General features: G+C 38.4%; 1 protein-coding gene across 1 annotated transcript in view; it reads left to right on the top strand.

Moving 5' to 3' along the window:
• The first annotated feature begins 3,315 nt into the window (after window positions 1-3,315).
• LOC111150924 (MYCBP associated and testis expressed 1) overlaps window positions 3,316-20,102 on the top strand; it is a 93,494-nt gene continuing 76,707 nt past the window's right edge. The window contains exons 1-5 of the mRNA XM_022508617.1: window positions 3,316-3,439; window positions 9,641-9,717; window positions 10,429-10,586; window positions 11,531-11,614; window positions 12,860-12,913. Coding sequence (XP_022364325.1) covers window positions 3,316-3,439; window positions 9,641-9,717; window positions 10,429-10,586; window positions 11,531-11,614; window positions 12,860-12,913 — 497 coding nt within the window. The remainder of the gene's footprint in view (window positions 3,440-9,640; window positions 9,718-10,428; window positions 10,587-11,530; window positions 11,615-12,859; window positions 12,914-20,102) is intronic.

Genomic DNA, 20,102 nt, shown 5'->3' with positions numbered 1-20,102 from the left:
AAGAAGGCCAAATGACATCTGCATACACGCTGGGTTACATTACAGGAAAAAAATAGTGAGCTTAGGAAACCCAAATCTTTACTAATGGGTGGTAAGAATGTCTGCCCTTTAAGCAAAGCTCAAAGGGAGACCGTTTTTTTTCTTTCTAAAGGTTTTCATTTATTAGGAGAGCGAAAGAGAGTGAGAGCATGAGTAGGGTGAGGGGCAAAGGGAGAGAAGCAGACTCCTCATTGAGCAGGGAGCCCGATGTGGGACTCAATCCTGTGACTCTGGGATCATGACCTGAGCCAATGCCAGATGCTTAACCACGGAGCTGCCCAGGAGACTGACTTCTAAGGCTCTAAGCAAACCTGCCCTTTGCTCTAGAAGTGCACACTATCTGTATTGTCCAAGGTTGTTTCCTACCCAAAGGAACAAGGGCAGAGAGTATCCCCCTTAAAAGATAAGCAGAAACATGGCCAACTGTCTTCCAACATGGCAAAGTATAACTTTAATGATTTTTTTTTATTAACTAGCATTCCTCTGCAATATCAAAGTTACAAGTAAACTGCAAGATACCATGTAATTTCATAAAGACTGCACATTATTTTTTGCTGTGTAGCATTACCAAAAACCTAGTGGTAATAGATGTTTATTATCTTGGTTTTTATAGTTAGGAATCTAGGCATGGCTTAAGTAGCTCCTCCAGGGTCTCAGACTGCAATGAAGATATTGGGTGAGACTGTGATCTTATCTAAGGTTCTAATGAGGAAGGATATGCTTTTAATCTCACTCAGGTTTTTGGCAGAGTTCAGTTTCTGGAGTGGCAGGATTGAAGGTTTTGGTTTCTTGCTGTGGGTTGGAGGTTGCCCTCAGTTTCAAGAGGCCCCATTCCTTGTTATGTGGGATTCCCCAACATGGCCACTTGCTTCCTTCAAGCAAGGGAGAGAGTAAGCAACTCCAGTAAAATGGATTGTACTGTCTACATAAGACAATCACATAGTCACATATATATCATCACATTTGACGTATTCTATTGCTTAATGTCTTCCAGTGTATTTATGGAAGAGGCTGGTTGTTGGCTACTGAAGATAATTTATGTGATTCAGTGAGGAGAAGTCTTTCTAAGGGGGGGATATTTTAGCTGAGAATTCAAATGATGAGGAGTCAGCAGTGAGATGGGCGACAGGGATGAGGAACATTCTGGGAAGAAGGGACAGAAAATGGGAAATGTAGCTATGCCCACAGACAGAAAAATATTATTATACCATTAAACATTGTATTTTGTTTCTGTGTCTGTTTTCTCCATCATTCAGTAAACTGTACAAATTATCTCAGAATCTTCAACACCTATTTTATAGTAGGTAGTAAATTTGTTTAATAAATGGATGGATTTTTCATTTATGAATCATTTTATTAAGTTTTCATTTATCAGGAACTGCAGAGATACAAAATAATCATGTGAAGGCCTGCATCCACAATGAACTCACAGTTGTGCAGAGCAGAGTTGCAAATAATTACTAATTCAAGGTGGTCCATGCTATTGGCACTACTATAGTTTTGGAAGAAAGAATGAAGCCTCACTCTTTTGGGGGGATTTGAGAAAACTACATGAAGTTAGCACTGATTCTTCAAGGATACCTAAATTAGTTGGGGTGCATAAATAAGAAAAGGCATATTAGGCAAAGGAATCAGCTTGAGCAGGGCTTGGGAGTGACAAAGCTTATGGCTGGTTTGTAAAACCCCCAAGAAGTTTAGGAGTAAACAAAACCAGGAGTATGTGTGGAAAGAAGGATAGTAGGCCTGTAGACTTATTCGTTGTGTCAATGGATCACATCAAAAGGACAAAGAAGTCAACTCTAAGGTGTGCCACTAGCCTAACAGAATTTGAGTATCATAAATAATAACAATGGATTAAAACACATCAGATACGTAAAATGTATGCATTCCTAGTGATACCAACCAAACAAAATCTTACTGGTTAATATTGGAGGTTGCTAAGGCACCAACTAATTTTTCTGAAATTTTACAATTAAAGGGAAAAACCACAGCATTTATGCAGTGTTTCTTCTAGGATCCCTCTATTTCAGGAAAACCAATGAGTTGGTGAAAAAAAAATTTTTTTTTTAAAAGATTCTTATTTGAGAGAGAGATGGCAAGAGAGAGAATAAGCAGGGTGGTTAGGGACAGAGGGAGAGGCAGACTCCCCATGTGGGGCTCCATCCTGGACTCCAAGATAATGACCTGAGCTGAAGGCAGGAAGACCTACTGAGCCACCCAGGTGCCCTAGAAAGTATTTTTTGTTTTGTTTTGTTTTTTAATAGAAGAATCCCACATAATAAAATCATTGAAAGTGTTAAAAATCTACTGTTATAAGACTTAAGAACTATACCAAAATGCAATGTGAAGATTTTTTTTTTTTTTTTTTGATAGGAAAAAAAACATTAAATGACATTTTGGCTTTAACCAGGTTAATTTGAATATGCAGTGAGTATTAGATGACATGAAGGAATTACTAATTTTGTTAGATGTGAAATTAGGTGGTGAAGTTAAAAAATCCGTATCAGTTTGAGATGCACATTAATTTAAGGGTAAATTAATGTCTGGGATTTGTTTCAAAATACTCAAGCATAGAGTTGGGGAAGGGATGAAATTAGATTGGCAAAATGTTAAGTGTTGATTCTTGGTGATGGGTACATGAGGGTTATTAAAAGTGGATTCACTTTTGCCTGTTTAAAATTTTCTTTAATAGTTTTAAAAAGCAGAACAAGCCCCGCCGAAAGGGGATGTCTGAAATGAAAGACCCCGACTATTCTAGAAGGTTCTAAGATTTCACAGGGATTTCCGAAAGTTGTGAACTGTAATTCCCAAATCGCTGCTGGATTTGAGCGTTGGACTCCGGCTCTCGGGGACCAAACCCAGCGTAGGTGGTCGAGGGCTCACGTCAGTTTTGGGAGTGCTATGGGAAGGTAAGACGTCTTTCCCCAGCCCGGCGGCCTCCTCGCCTCAAGAGTGCCCTCTTTTCAACTTCCTCCAAGCCCCACGTGCCCTTCACTCCCCTACGCCTTTGGGTGCTTCTCTTTTCCCCGCCCCCAACCTTCCTCTCCAGCGCCTAGCCCCACCCATCCCTTTTTCCGACACTACCTGTCCTCTCCCACGCCAGGCCCACCCCTTCCGTTTCAAGGCCCGCCCACGTATTCGCCCCGCCCTCCCTCTCATGCTCCTCGCCCCGCCCCTTATCTGGACGCTGAGGAGGAGGTTACCATAGCCACCGTGCACACAGCAGCAACGCGTCCCTAGTTGGTCCCGGGTTGGCCGGAGGGAAGAGGCGACACCATGAGCCATGTGGTGACTATCGAGGAGCCCCAGGCAAACCTGCAGGTGTCTCAGACCCGGGGCGGGGTGAGGTCGAGGGCCTGGGGCAACGTCTCTACCAGTCGACAGTATGATTTTCTGTACGGTAAGGGTGGCACCAGACTTCCCTCCTGAGTTACTGATTCCTGGGCTAGGTGGGCTTCGGGACGGTGGGACAGGGCCAGGAGCCCGGTGAGCGAGCGGAAGATGAGCCTCAGGTCAGATGCCTTGTCCGCGGTTATCCTTTGATGGGTGGGAGCAGCTCCGAGCTCCCAGGTGGCGGTGCTCTCCGTGCGCGTTGGGAGCCTCAGGTGTGATCAGCGTGTCTGAACACCGCGCCGGATCATCCGCCTTTACTGTTCGCCACGATCTTTTCCTGATAATTTGCACAGCCTTAAGCAATCTTTCTAAAACCTGTTCCCGCTGTTTTGTTATCCAGAAAAGTATGCAGTGATTTGCAGAGTTGGAGATTCACTCAAATCCCCACGGTGAAACTGCAAAAATGACCTTCCCGCTCCCATTCTCCGGGCAACTCAAAATTTGGCTTTGTATATAAAGAAGTAGCAGTTTATCTCACCTTTGTTTTTAGTTTTATCTTTTTAAAAAAACTTATTGTTACTCATCAAAGCATTGCTTATAAACTATGTCCGCTGGATTCCTTTGGGTCAGTAAAGGCAGGCCCAGTTTGTTTCAGTACTATGCTTGTCCGTTAATGTTCTGTTTCTTTTACTGTATCTTTAAGTTCCTTGAGTTCTTTAGGTACTTGTTTTATACAGTTTTGCAGGCTTCTCATCATCAGTGTTGGTACATATGCGAGCTGCTTCACAAAAAACCTTACTGAATTTTGAATTTACTAGTATAAGAATTTTAATCAGTTAAACATGATTTTTCTAATTTTGCCCTCATTGATCCCATGCGCTTCACCTGAACCTTGCATTGCCTTTAACCATGTGGTAGCTCCTCTAGGATTCCCAGGATCATCTTTGGATGGATATCCAGAGGTTACCCATTTCCTGGTATAGGGACTGTGTAATGGGTTGCTTGGGTATTATGGGCAGTGGTTTTCTTTATTCACTCTTGGTTTCATCTTGTAAAAATAAGTCTGGTAAACTGTAAAAACATCACGTTGGTTTCAAAGGTAATTTGGAAATTGGATAGGCCTCTTCAGTAAAGACAGGCAAAGAATTTATCAAGCTTCTTGTCTCTTTTATCCTTAAAATTATTGCTTTCTCTCTCTCTCTTTCGCTCTTGCAGAGGGATTGCTAAATGTTTCCATGTTCCTTGCAAGGAACAGAAACCCACTCAAAACAGGCCAAATAAAGTTTGGATTGTTCCAATAAAACAGGGAGTCTCACAACTATTAATGGACTGGAAGCATAGTATAGCTAGGACAAAGTAGAACCAAGACAGGGAAGGTCAGAACTAAGTTGTGGTGCCCTTCTGCCTGATTTCTTGGACCTTACAGTTTTTTACCTTGTTTAGGTTGTCAGATTTAGCAAGAAAAAGTACAGGATGCACAGTTAAATTTGAATTTGAAATAAGTAATGAATAATATTTTAATATAAATTTTTAGCCCCATGCAATATTTGGGATCTATTTATATGAAAAGTTACTCATTGCCTATATGAAATTTAACGGCGCATCCTGTATTTTAGCTATCAACTCTAACTTTTACTTTTTTCTGTGTGTATGTTTCCTTCTTCCATCTGACAGGAAGCCACTTCTTTATGGATTTCTCTTACTGTGATAGGGACTGGGGTGGCAGTCTACATGACCTCTTATCCTAAAGCTCATCACCAATTATATAGAGACCTCATGTGTCTTAGCTGAAAATTGAAGAGAGAAATAAGATAGATTGTTGACAAGCCGGTGAATTGACTCACTTGGGTCTGATTTCCACCCTGACAGAACTGCGCTAGTGTTGGTGTGGTGGTCAGTGGTATACATGTGAATACCTTTCCAGCTTTTTCACGTCCCCACCCCTCAAACCCAATGGCCTTTTCATCATAGTTAATTGTCTGCAAGGCTTTTGCTCCTCTAAGAAGCTTTGGGTGCCTTCATTAAAGGTAATATTTACTCTTCTGATCACTCTAGCAATTAAGATTGATTCAGATACCTTCCATTTTTTTGTATTTTAGAGTTAACATCATTTTCTTAGTAGATTTTACCTCATTTATATACCATTTTGCATTTAACTCAGTTTTTTGGTAAATGCTTTGTGTCTCTCAAGTGCCTCTTGAAGTGACCAGTGTACATTGTCACTTTACTGAATCTGTACATTATTAGTAGTTTGACTACTGTCCTGATAATGAAAGCCTTTTAACTGTATGATACAGTTTTTCTAGCTTCCAAAAATGTTTTAAAATGCTTTCTAGATATATCATAAGCTCTTTCCTCCTTTCTTTTTTCCCCCAGAATATGCAATTTAGTATACTTTTGCCTAAAAGTAATCCTTCTGTCTTGGGGTTTTACACACTTCTTCTCTCTCATGATTACTTGGTTGTGACAACTTCCTAGGCTTGCCAGAACAGTTTCTACAGTATGGTTAAATTGGCTGAGGGGCTTTCCCATGGTTTCTGTGGGAAACTTCCGCCCATAAAATTCATGGGGTTTCAATAATATTAGGCCTGGGAGCCAGAAGGATTAGAGTTGAAATTCTAACTGTCAGTAAGTGGCTAACTTCTTGAAGCCTCAGTTTCCTCCCCTATAAAAAGGAGGCCTAGTGCCTACCTCATTGGCTTTTTGCAAGGATTAAATGGAGTATTGCACCTAAAGCACTTAATACCTGTCCAGGAATAAGCAAGTGATACCTGGTGAGTGCTATTACCTGGGCATCTCAGAGGTCTTTCTATTGCCTTTTGAGCACTGATTATGATCACAGTTGTGGGGTATGTTGCAGAATGTAGCCATAAATCCTACAGTATTATGCCATTATCTTCTATGGATGGCAGGAATGTTTCTATAGATCACATGTCTTTGTACTCCTTATGGGTAGAAGAGGAGAATGGTTTATAATTTATTATTCAGATTTAGGAGAAATGCAGCCTAAACTCATTTAAAATGAACTACACAGGTGGAACCAAAGACCCAGTGACATCTTTTAAATCACTTAGAGTATGAATAGAAATTTCCTTTTGGGGGCACCTGGGCGCCTCAGTCAGTTAAGTGTCTTCCTGCTGTTCCCCCTGCTTATGCTTTCTCTCTCTGTGTCAAATAAATAAATAAATAAATCTTTTTAAAAATTTCCCTTTGTCCCATACTATTCCTAATATATCAGATTTGTTGAAGCTATAGCCTTTTCCCCTTTAAACAGGTGCATTCATTCAACCTTCAGATTCACCAGCCTGTAATTTGGGGCCATAAAATCTGGCCTTGTCATTCCTAATCAGCCCAGTTTTCATCACTTCTCAACTTGAATCATAGGTGTGGATTTGGGTGCTGCAGTTGAAGAAGAGTATATCTAAGGGTGATGGTTCCCAAATTCATATTACTGGTCCAGACTTCTCTCCCAAACTCTAGATTCTTATATCAAATTGCCTGCTTCATTTCTCCACTTGGACGTATAATAGATGCCTAAGGCATGCTTTTCATGTTCTCCCTACAAACCTGCTCCATCACAGGCTTTCCTGTGTCAATTGATAGCAGTCCCATACTTTATTTTTGTATTATTATTTTTTAATTATGTTATGTTAGTCACCATACAGTACATCATTAGTTTTTGATGTAGTGTTCCATGATTCATTGTTTGCATATAATACCCAGTTCTCCATGCAATACGTGCCCCGCTTAATACCCCATCACTGGGCCAACCCATCCTTCCCCCACCCTGCCATCCAAAACCTTCAGTTTGTTTCCCAGAGTCCATAGTCTCTCATAGTTCATCTCCCCTTCTGGTTTCCCACCCTTTACTTTTCCCTTCCTTCTCCTAATGTCCTCCATGCTATTCCTTATGTTCCACAAATAAGTGAAACCATATGATAATTGACTTTCTCTGCTTGACTTATTTCACTTAGCATAATCTCCTCCAGTTCCATCCATCCAGCCCAATACATTGCTAAGTCTAAAAATCTTGGAGCCATCATTGTCTCATCTCTCTCTCTCTCTGACACACACCATTCCAATCCACTAATAAGTCCTCTCTGTCCAACCTTAAAAATATATCTAGAATCCTGCCCCATTTCATAAGTTCTCTTGCCATCAACATCATCTTTTCTCTAGGCTCACTGCATGAGCCTCCTAATAGGTCTCCCTGTCTTTTCCATTGTTTCCATGCTGTCTATTCTTCACTGGGCAGCCACAATGAACATTTTATTATTTTTTTAAAGATTTTATTTATTTATTTTAGAGAGAGAGCATATGAGTTAAGTGGGGAGAGGTATACAGAGGTAGAGGAGGAGAGTAGAGGGAAAGGGAGAGAATCCCAAGCAAACTCCACACTGAGTACAGAGCCCTATGTGGGGCTCAATTCCGCAACCCCAAGATCATGACCTGAGCTTAAACTTAACCAACTGGGCCACCCAGGAGCCCCTACAATGAACATTTTAAAATGTAAGTCAGATTTTGTCACATCTTGTTTCAAAATCTTACAATGGTTTCCCACCTAACTCAGATTAAAAGCCAAAGTCTTTTCAGTGGTCCACAGAGCCCCATGTGATCTAGGCCCCTGATAACTTGCCTGACCTTTTATCTACCCTATTTTGCCTCTCTCACTCTGTTTCAATTCTGTTGGTTTCTGCTGTTCTTCAAACACATCAGGCATCCTGCCATCCTAGGGCCTTTGCTGTTTCCTCTGCTTCAAATGCTCTTCAGATAACTCTGTAGTTAACTTCCCACTTGCAAGTCTCCTTAAATGTCACCCTTTGGGGGTGCCTGATGTGGCTCAGTGAGGTTAAGCATCTTCCTTTGGCTCAGGTCATGATTCCTGGGTCCTGGGATTGAGTCCCACATTGGGCTTCCTGCTCAGCGGGGAGCCTGCTTCTCCCTCTGCCTCTGCCGCTCTCCCTGCTTGTTCTCTCCCTCTCTCTCTCTCTCTGTCAAATAAATAAATAAACAAACAAATAAATAAATAAAATCATTAAAGAAAAAAAAGAAGTCATCCCTCAATGAGGCCTGGTCTGCCCTGACTATTCTGTGTAAAATTGCAACCCAATCTCCCTTACCTGCTCTTTCCCCGCTTTTTTAGTAGCACTTAACTGTCCTCTAACATATTATATAATATGCCAATTTGTTGTGTTGTTTATTGTCTCTCATGAAGTCAGGGATCTTTATCTTTTTCTTGATATGTTCCAGGCACCTTGAACATAGTAACCTGTCCATAAATCTTTCTTGAATGAAAGAGAGCTGAGCCTCTTGTAGTTTTTCAACCTTGGGGAGAATATTAAATGTCTGCATCCAATATATCATTTTTGTTTGGTAACTGAGGAGTTATTAGACTCTAGGAATTGACTCACGTTGTCTAAATTAAATTCAATTTAAATTACTTATAAATCACAATAACAATTATTAATTCCTGTGAAGAAATATGTTGCCAAGTCATATAGACTAGTTGGCCAGGGTATTTGTTTCTCAAGAGATACCTACTTGGGAAATCAAACCTCTATCTGAAGGTTGCTTATGAATTTAATGTCATGTTATTTCATTTTAAGAAATGGTATAATAAATCATAAATATTATTCATTGCTTTAAAGATATACCTAACAAGCCCATACTTAAAATAACAGGGCAACCTTTTGTTAAACTTTGGAGAAAAAACTTTGTCCCATCATCAACATCCTTCTAAATTTAAGGAGTGAATTATAGCTGATTTTATTTATTTATTATTAGAGAACGACATTTTCTTATTATGTTTATCAATTCTGAGGTGACATGTTGTTAAGAGTTTGTATCTTTCCCTTGTACTGAATATGGGAGGTAGTGCTGCAGTGTGTTATTTATTTCACTTGCAAAGGGGCGTAGTTAGTGTATATATCTTAGAGTATTTCTTGGGCCACCTAGACCCAGAAAGTGGTCTGGGTAAGAGAAAGCGGTCTGAGAGAAAAGGCGGCATGTTTAGGCTCTGGTGCTTGAGAACATATCAGGCCTGCTTTTTGCTTTCTAATTCTATAACCTGACTTTGGAATACACAGAGGAGAAATGCATCTAAAAGACTCTCACTGGTGACAGAGTAACAGGGCAATGAGCTGCTGTAGAGTTAGGCAATATCTAAATCTTGTAATTAGTTTTCCAATTAAGAAATTACTTTTTTTTGCTATTATTCTCAGTCTAGATATATTCCATTCCTTATACCACCTTATTGTTTATTTTGCAGATCCATTGTTTATTGTGTCGAGTGAGAAAGACCATACACAGGCAACTATCCAAGCTAATCTGATTCGAAACAGACTGGTAGGTCTAATTCAATGACTAAGGCCACCTAATGAACTTGAACCATCTAGTTTTGCTAACCACACTAATCAGACTGACTAATCATGAGATTTCCAGTGGATTTTATATTCTGCAGAAATCACTCTGCTATGATTACTAGGGGATAAGACATCTTGATACTTATGGCCCACTGTGAAGATTAATTAATTAATAGTGAATAAAGGACTCATTATAACCTAATTTATTTCAGTGGGAAAAGTTTATGTGCCTGTGTTAAAAGAATTCAAGTAGTACAGAAACATATATAGTATGAAATAAATTTTAACCCTCATCCCCATTCTTATAATCATCCATTGCCATCAGTTTCTTGGGTATCTTTCTAGAGATATTCTATTCATATACAATTACCCTTCTTTCTATGTGACATACACTGTTTTTGCACCTTTCAAAATTTATAATAATAAATAAGATGCTTTAGAAAATCTGATGGTGGGGCACCTGGGTGGCTCAGTGGGTTAAAGCCTCTGCCTTCAGCTCAGGTCATGGTCTCAGGGTCCTGGGATCGAGCCCCACATTGGGCTCTCTGCTCAGTGTGGAGCCTGCTTCCCCCCTCTCTCTGTGCCTGCCTCTCTGCCTACTTGTGATCTCTGTCTGTCAAATAAAAGAAATTTTTAAGAAATCTGATGGTAAGATTTTGTCCTTTTCCTCCCTATCTGCCTGTCCTAATATTAGAGAAAAGTTCCCAGGTTTAGAACCATGTTCAGTAACCTGATCCATTATCCAAGATATTCTCTGTATTGGAGCAAGGCAGACCCTGTCCCACCATTCATCCGCCGGGAATGGAAAGGACAGGAGGAGAAACACACAGAAGCCCTCAGGCAGCTTACCACGTAAGTGTCAGGTAGCTTTGGCTGCTAATCATGTTTTTAATGAATGCGTTTTTCTTCTTAAGAATTTTTATTCTGCATTTTTTAAAACTACAATTGTGATGTTACACCCAGGTCAATTGACCAAAAGAGACCTGATTCAGGGGCAAAGTTATGGGATTATAGTTAGTAGATATTCTCAGAAGCTTGGAGTGAATATATATATTAAATGACAATTTGCCACCGAAGGTAGAGGTAGAGGTGACTGAATTTGTTTCTTTGATCCATCTTAGAAATTGCAACTATACCCTTCTGCTAGTATCTCCAAATATATATATTTATTTGGAGATTTGCAGCCAAAGCACCTTCAGAGACAAGTCTCTTGAATTCTTTATTCTTTTAATTATTTACAAATCATGCCTAGTAAGTTTAAAAAGCTACCTTTCAGCCTGGACATAAAAAGTTTCTCTTAGGGGCGCCTGGGTGGCTCAGTGGGTTAAAGCCTCTGCCTTCAGCTCAGGTCATGATCTCAGGGTCCTGGGATCGAGCCCCGCATCAGGCTCTCTGCTCGGCGGGAAGCCTGCTTCCTCCTCTCTCTCTCTGTCTGCCTCTCTGTCTACTTGTGATTTCTGTCAAATAAATAAATACAATCTTTAAAAAAAAAAGTTTCTTAAAACTCTGTTATCCTATACACTATTAATTAAAAGTGTGCATTTTTGTATGTGAGATTTCATAAACCTACTTTTTTCTTACTCTTCCTCCTTTTAGCTCCTGGTTTCCTGGCTTAGGGAAAGTAATTATTATGTAGTCTGAGATGTAGGTCAGTCAGATGCATGTTATAGATGACTTTGCTCTCAGTCTCAGATACTCTGTGCATCTCCTACTTTATAGACATAAAAATATGAAATAGAAATTATATTTGAAAATGATATGTTAGACTTTTATAATGTTTTTCTGCTTCATTTTAGAACTGGTGAGTCTTTTCAGATGACTAAAGAGGCTTATGAAGATCCTGAAGTTACTGGAAGGAATCGCTACAAATATTTTGAAAGGTAAAAAGTAATTACTAATGAAAATGAGCCCTGATATTATTAGAAAATGTCTTTTATGATAATATTAGCAGCTATCAGTTTTGAGTGCATGCAGTGTGTCAGGTACCAGTTTAAGTGCTTTATATCTATAATCATTTTTTTTTAGATTGTATTTTTAAGTAATCTCTATACCCAACGAGGGGCTCTAGCTCACAACCCCAAGATCAGTAGTTGCATGCTCTACCAAGTGAGCGGGGCAGGCACTCTATATAATCAATTTTTATAACAGAATTGTAGGATAAGATATATTACCCCTCTTTATCAATAAGGAAGCTGAGACCAAGAGAGGAAAAATAAATTGCTTGAAGTCTCTTAAGTTAGCAAGTGGCAGATCTGGGATTCCAGCTAAATCTGCCTAACATCAGAGGTACTAGCTGTAAGTAAGAATGTAAATTTGAGAACAAAATGAAGTCATCAAATCAAATGAGAAATAGCAGATTCATCATGACAGTCATAGTACATGGGAAATTGTTATAAGTGGACAAATAGGCGACATTCACTGTCTTTGTGTGAGTGTTGTCAAAACCAACATGGTCGAAAATTTCACTTTGTTTCATTTGTGATCAATATTCATGTGATAATCCTGTAGTTGGGTTAAAATAAAATGAGGATCTCTCTATAGGTCTTATGTGGTTAGAAAAACAGTCTTGATGCCATATGTGACATAAGCTTTCTTGAGAACGTAAATTTGTTACCCACATTGTTATTTGTGAGCAACCTCTTTAGAGAAGTTTTATAACGCTGACTTTTTAGAGAAGTGTTAAATTTTCAACATAGTACACTCAATTCCTAGACTTTCTGGGGGTAGTTTTTAAAACTAAGTCATTACAAATTTTGCAATGTCTCAGGGAACTGGAGAAGTTGCTGGGAGCGGACGACCAGCTGAAGCCCAGGTATAAGGCATTGCTTCTGAAACTGTGGCTTGTTTACCACCTGCAGGGAAAACACTGGAATGTTTATTACAAATGCAGATTCATTAGCTCTATCTTAAATCTGCTGGATCTCCTGGGCTAGACTTGGTAATTAGCATTTTAAACAAAATCTCCCCCACTCTCCAGTGATTTTGTGTTTGTCCAGGTTTGAGGATTACCAATACAGGATATTCAAGCTCACTGATTTTAAGGGACTAATATGAGAGTTGGAATAAAGCCCAGAGAGCACACAATGAAAAAGTCCCACATGTTTTCGTTTGTCTTTCTCCACCAGACCTTTCCTTCCATTTCAACAGATGCCATTCAACGTTGTTTTTGCAGCAACCAAGTAAGTAACTGTTATTTTACAACTTTTTTTCTAGTTTATTTTTTGTTTGTTCCCATATTTGTTTCCAGAAGATAGTTCTCTAAATCAACATTTTTCAAATTCCAGATCACAAATCATTAGAAAGTCATGACATATTTTAGTGGGTCATGAATAGCATTTTAGAAAATGAAATAGAAAATAACCAAAAGCATCAGATACATTGAGGGTAAATTGCCTTTCTGCTAATAATTTCTGTTTGGATAGATATATACATATGTTCGTATGTAATGATTATGATGTAAAATGTATTTCTTATTACACATTTTGGTAAAAATAAAAGTTAAAAAATGCTTTAAATATCCTCTTTGCTTCCCTGAAGCACACACTTATTTCGCAACAGCTTTTCAGCATTTTATCAAGAAAAGTAATCAGTTATGAAATAGTTTTTGAGTACTGGAACTTCATAATTTAATAATCATCTAATCTACACAAGGTTATTTAATATACAAAGATCAACAAAACATGGTTTTTGTCCCACAGAGGAATGGCCCAAGGTGACAGAGAAGTAAAAGACAAGGGCCAAAGCTGGGATGAATGTGCAGTTCTCCAGTATTGTTTTAGGGCTGTACTGTTTTGCTCTACTGTTTCCTGCGTCAGTATAACTTAATGTGTGTATAAGAGAAATAATTGAAATTATCAGGAAAAGAAACCTTTCTTAAAGTCTCAGATTTCTGAACAGAAATTTAGATAGGGCTTGGCTTTCAAACAAGTATTTAAAGGATACCCTAATGATATAGCATTTTATGAATAGATGTTATCAAATGCCTGTAATCCTCAAGATAAGTGCCAGTTATGATCCCAATTCTCTGAGTATTTATTTATTTTTAAAGATTATTTATTTATTAGGGAGTGCATGAGTAGGGGGGGCAGTTTGCAGACTCCCCACTGAGCAGGGAGCCTGACACAGAGCTTGATCCCAAGATCACGATCTGAACCAAAGGTAGATGCTTAACTGACTGAGCCACCCAGGTGCCCCTCTCCTCTGATTTTTTAAGACTATGCATGGATACTTTTGGCTCTTACACAGATGGAGAATAGATTTCTTGCTCTCCCCCTAGAGAGAGCAACTTTGTGTGGTGTCAGTTTACTTGGGGACGGCTACAGACTTGTTTCCAGGGAAATGCTCTGTATGAGAAAGGGGGAATACATGAGATTGGGAGATCCCTATAGATATCTTTGATGATTCTTTAAAAGCAGGCTTAGTGGATCACCTACTTTGGAGGTAATATTTACGTCAGGTCTAACAGTTGTTTAATTGTGGGGAGTTCCGGGTTGACAGCAATGAACACTAAGCCTCTTCTTTTCTAAATAACTCTGACGTGAGAGTTTCCCTGTAAGAATTAAACCATAACAGTTGACATCTTAGATATACTCTCTTAGAAGTTTTTAAGGAATTAATCAGTATCCCTGAATGCAGTCAGCTCCGGGATTCTGGCAGGGTTGAATTTCTGAGCAATGAGGATAATGCACCTGACATTAGCAGGGATGGAATTGTCTGGGGGACCAGCTGGCCTTCTCCAGCCCTTCATGGTTGGCTGTGGGCTCTTTACTTTGGACTCATGTAAGCATCTTGGTGAAAAGGATAAAAAGTTAACATTTTTAAAAAGTTCAGTGGCAGTTTTTAGTGCCACATGTAAGGAGCTTGGCAGTTGCCATCTGTCCTATCAACAAGTAAAAAGCAGAACAACTGAAAAAGCAACAACTTTTCTTGGATCTGTAAGAAAGGGGAGGATTCAGGGCAGACTGCTGCCCTAAGATTGAGTCAGACAGGTTACGAGGAGGCATGGGTTCCCAGAATCCCAGAGATTCATGAGTGGAGGCGACTCCAGAAACCAATTCCAGATAGGAAAACCTGAACGATGACTGATGAATTGCAGGGCGCCTGGGTGGCTCAGTTGTTAAGTGTCTGCCTTCGGCTCAGGTCATGATCCCAGGGTCCTGGGATCGAGCTCCACATTGGGCTCTCTGCTTGGCGGGAAGCCTGCTTCCTCCTCTCTCTCTGCCTGCCTCTCTGCCTGCTTATGATCTCTGTCTGTCAAATAAATAAATAAAATCTTTAAAAAAATGGAATAAATGAAGGTAAAATGAAAAGTTTTATTTTTTTAATCTAACAGTTGACAGTTTGTTCAAAATAACAGCAACAATGTATTTGGAAACATAGTTGATACACAGTAGACTCTTGAAAATATGGAGGTTAAGGGGACTGACCCTGGCATACTGAAAATCCATGCATAACTTTTGAGTTCCCCAAAACTTAATTACTCATAGCCTACTGTTGACTGGAAGGCTTACCAATAATATAAACAGTCAGTTAACACATAGATATTTTGTATGTTGTATATATTATGTACTATATTTTTTACAATAAAACTAGAGGAAAATGTTAAGAAAATTATAACAGAAAATAGATTTACAGTACTATACTGTATTTATGAAAAAAATCCATGTATAGATGGATCTATGTGATTAAAATCTGTGTTGTTCAGGGTTCAACTGTGAGTGTGTGTGTGTGTGTGTGTGTGTGTGTGTGTTTGCTTATGTATGCTTATATATAAGTAAAATGACAGCAATGATAGGTGAAGAAAAGAATTAGGATTATTTTGTTATTATATGAAGTGTGTACACTACCCATGAAGGAATATAATGTTATTTGAAAGTGGACTTGGATTAGTTTTAAATATATATTGCAAGGTCTGGAGCAACCACTAAAAAAAGCAACCACTAAAAAAAAAAAAAACACTAAAAAAAGGATGTATAACTAATAATACGTAATAAAAAAGATAAAGTGAAATCATATAAAATGTTCAACTAAAGCCATAAAAAGCAGAAATATGGTAGAAGACAAAATAAGAACAAAAAACAAGAGCAACAAATAGAAAATGGTAACAAATATGGTAGACTTTATTCCAAATATATCAACAATCACTCTGACCATCAGTGGTCTAAATGCACCAATTAAAAGACAGATATAGTCAGGATGGATCAAAAAACAAGAACCAACTATATATTGTCAATAAGAAATCCACTTTATTTTTTTATTTTATTCAGTTTTAAAATTTTTCAGTATAGTTAACATACAATGTTATATTAGTTTCACTGTACAGTGTAGTGATACAACAGTTCTATACACTACTCATTGTTCAGCATAATAAATGTACTATTTAATCCCCATGATTTATTTCACCCATACCCCCAGCTACCTCCCCTCTGGTAACTACCAATTTGTACTCAACAGTTAAAAGAGTCTATTTCTTGTTCTCTTTCTCTCTCTTTTTTAAAAAGAAACCCACTTTAACTATAAAGACACTTATAGATTCTTTTTAAGATTTTATTTTTAATGTTGGGGCACCTGGGTAGCTCAATGGGTTAAGTCTCTGCCTTCAACTCAGGTCATGATCTCAGGGTCCTGGAGTTGAGCCCCATATTAGGCTCTCTGCTCAGCAGGGAGCCTGCTTCCTTCCCCATCCCCTGCCTTCCTCTCTGCCTGCTTGTGATCTCTGTCTGTCAAATAAATAAATACAATCTTTAAAAAAAATTATTTTTAATGTCTACTCCCAGTGTAGGGCTTGAACTCGCATCCCCAAGATCTAAGAGTTGCTCTATTGACTGAGCCAGCGAGGTGCCCCAAAACACTTATAGATTAAATGGGTGGAGAAAAATACATTATGCCAACACTAATTAAAAGAAAGCTACAGTAGTTATACTAATTTCAAAAGAGCAGACTTCAAAGCAAGGAAGATTATCAGGGATAAAGAGAGGCATTATGTAATGATAAGAGGCTCAGTTCTCCAAAAAGACATACATTCTTTCACGTGTATGCACCTAACAACAGAATGTCAAACTACATAAGGCAAAAACTAATAGAATTACAAGGAGATATGGATGAATCCATTATCATAGTTGGAGACTTTAACACCCTTCCAGCAGAAATGGACACATCTAGCAGGCAACAAATCAGTAAGGGCCTAGTTGAACTCAAAACACCATCAATCAACTGGATGTAATTGATATCTACAGATTACTTTGTCCAACAACAGCAGAATACATATTCTTCTCAAGTTCACATGGAACATTCACCATGATAGACTACATTCTGGGCCATAAAACATAATTTAACAAATGTGAAAGAAAGAAATCATACAGTGTCTGCTCTCAGACCACAATGGAACTAAACCAGAAACTAGTAACAGAAGGGATAACAGAATTCCTGAATATGTAGAGATTAAATGATACGTTTCTAAATAACACAAAGGAGAAAGAAGAAATCTCCACAGAAATTGAAAAATATTTTGAGCTTCATGGAAATGACAATACAGTTTATCAGAATTTGTGGAGTACATTGAAAGCAGTGTTCAGAGGGAAATTTATAGCATTGAGTTTATGTATTAGAAAAGAACTAAAACCAATCATCTAAGCTTTCACCTTAGGAAACTAGGAAAAGAAGAGCAAATTAAATCCAAAGCAAAAGAAAGGAAACAATAAGAATTAGAGCATAAATCAGTGGAATTGATCAAGGAAATCAATAGAAAAAAGTCAGTGAAGCCAAGAGCTGGTTCATCAACAAGATCACTAAAATTGATACCTATAGCTGGGATAACCAAAAAAAAAAAAAAAGAGAGAGGACACAATTTATTAATATCAGAAATGAAAACAAGGACCTCACTACAGATTTTATTGATGTTAAAAACATAAAGGAATACTATGAATAACAATACCTGCAAATTTGGTAACCTAGATGAAAAGACTAATTTCTTGATGGGCACCTGGGCGGCTCAGATGGTTAAGCATCTACCTTTGGCTCAGGTAATGATTTCCAGGTCCTGGGATCAAGCCCCATGTTGGGCTCCTGTGCTCAACATGAAGCCTGCTTCTCCCTCACACTCTGTCTGCTGCTCTCCCTGCTTCTGCTCTCTCTGTCTCTTGTTCTCTCTCAAATGAATAAATAAAATCTTAAAAAAAAAAAAAAAAAAGGTGTCTGCCTTCAGTTTGGTTCATGATCCCAGGATTGAGCCTGGGCTCCCTCCTCAGCTGGGAACCTGCTTCTCCCTTTCCTTCTGTCCCTCCCCCAGCCCACTCATGCTCTCTTTCTCACTCTGCTCTCTCTCTCTGGTAAATCTTTTCATTTTAAAAAGAAAATACTTGAAAGACACAATTTGTCCAAACTCACACAAGAAGAAATAGACAATGTGAATAGACCTGTATCTATTAAAGAAATTAAATCAATAATTAATAACCTTCCAAAACAGAAAGCCCAGACTCAGATGGGTCTACTGGTGAATTCTACCAAACATTTAAGGAAGAAATGATACCATTCTCAACAATCTGTTTTAGATAATAGAAGAAGAGGGAATACTTTCTAACTTTATGAGGCCAGCATTATTCTAAAACCAAAATACAGACAAAGACATTAAAAGAAAACTGCAGACCTATGAACATAGGCACAGAAATCCTCAACAGTATATTAGCAAATCAAATCCAACAGTGTATAAAAAGAGTGATACACCACAACCAGGCTGGCACTAGGCTAATTCAGCATTTGGAAATCAGTTAGTGTAATCTGTCATATCAGCAGGCTAAACAAGAAAAATCACATGATCACATTAATAGAGGCAGAAAAAGTATTTGACTGTATCCAATACCTGTTCGTGATAAAAACTATGAGTAAACTAGGACTAGAAGGAAACTTCTTCAACTTGGTAAAGAACATGTACAAAAAACTTACAGCATACTTAAATGTTGAGAAACTCAAAGCTTTTCCACTAAGATCAGGAACAAGGCAAAGATGTCCCCTCTCACTCCTCCTTTTCAACATCATAAAAGTCCTAGCTAATGCAGTAAGACAAGAAAAGAAAATAAGTTATACAGATTGGTAAGATTTGTTAGCAGATGCTATGTTTATCTATTTAGAAAATCAGGAAAAAAGGATGAAAAAAACTAGAACCAATAAGTGATTATAGTAAGGCTGCAGAATATCAGGTTAATAAACAAATGTCCATTGCTTTTCTATGTACCAGCAATGAACAAGTGGGATTTAAAATTAAAAATGCAGTACCATATATGTAATCATAAAAAATGAAATATTAGGTATCAATTCAATAAGATATATACAAGATTTATAGGAGGAAAACTATAAAACTTCGATGAAAGAAAGAAAAGAACTAAATAAGTGGAGAGAGATTCCATGTTCCTGGATGCCAAGACTCAGTATGGTCAAGATGTCAAGTCTTCACAACTTGATCAATAGATTTAATGTAATCTCAGTCAAAATCCCTGCAAGTTATTTTATGGCTATCAAAAAATTGATTCTAGAGCTTATATGAATAGTCATTATGTGTTGACAATAGCCAACACAATATTGAAGGAGAAGAACAGAGTTGGAGGACTGACACTACCTGACTTCTAGACCTACTATTAAGCTGTAGTAATGAAGACATAATGGTATTGGGAAAAGAAAAGACAGATCAGTGAAACAGAATAAGGAGCCCAGATGTAAAACCACATAAATATAATCAACTGATTTTTGACAAAAAGAATAAAAGCAATACAATAGAGCAAAGTAGTTTTTTCAACAAATTGTGCTGAGATAACTGGACATCTACATGCAAAAGGGAAAAAAAAAAATCCAGACACAGACCTTACACCCTTCATAAAAATTAATTCAAAATGGGTCACAGATCTCAAGGTAGAATGCAAAACTGTAAAACTCTTAGAAGATAACAAGAAAAACCCTAGATGCCCTTAGGTATGTTAATGAATTTTTAGCTATAATACCAAAGGGACAATCCTTTAAAGAAATGATGGGTAATCTGAACTTCATGAAAATCAAAAACTTCTGGTTTTTCGAGCAAAGATGGGAGAGTAGTAGGAGGACCCTAGGCTTACCTTATCCCTTGAACACAGCTGTTATTCTGAACACCCAAGAAATCTGAGTACTGACAGAACAAACTGCACCACCAGAGGGAGAGAAAAGGTCACATTGTGGAAGGTTGGAGGTGTGCAGATATGATGTGGGAGAGAAAAGGATGGCGGGTGTTGCAGAGGGGAGGGAGACCTAACCATGGAGAGAGGCAAGGTGGTGGGGGCTGTTGCACAGGGGAAACATTTCACACAAGGAAATCATTTCCCCCAAGCGACTGACTGGGAAAATGAG

Source organism: Enhydra lutris, unplaced genomic scaffold, assembly GCF_002288905.1.
Source record: "Enhydra lutris kenyoni isolate GAN:26980312 unplaced genomic scaffold, ASM228890v2 scaffoldscaffold2, whole genome shotgun sequence".
NCBI classification, from domain to species: domain Eukaryota; kingdom Metazoa; phylum Chordata; class Mammalia; order Carnivora; family Mustelidae; genus Enhydra; species Enhydra lutris.
The sequence above is the reverse complement of the archived record's forward strand: the minus strand, read 5'-3'. Positions and strand labels throughout refer to the sequence as shown.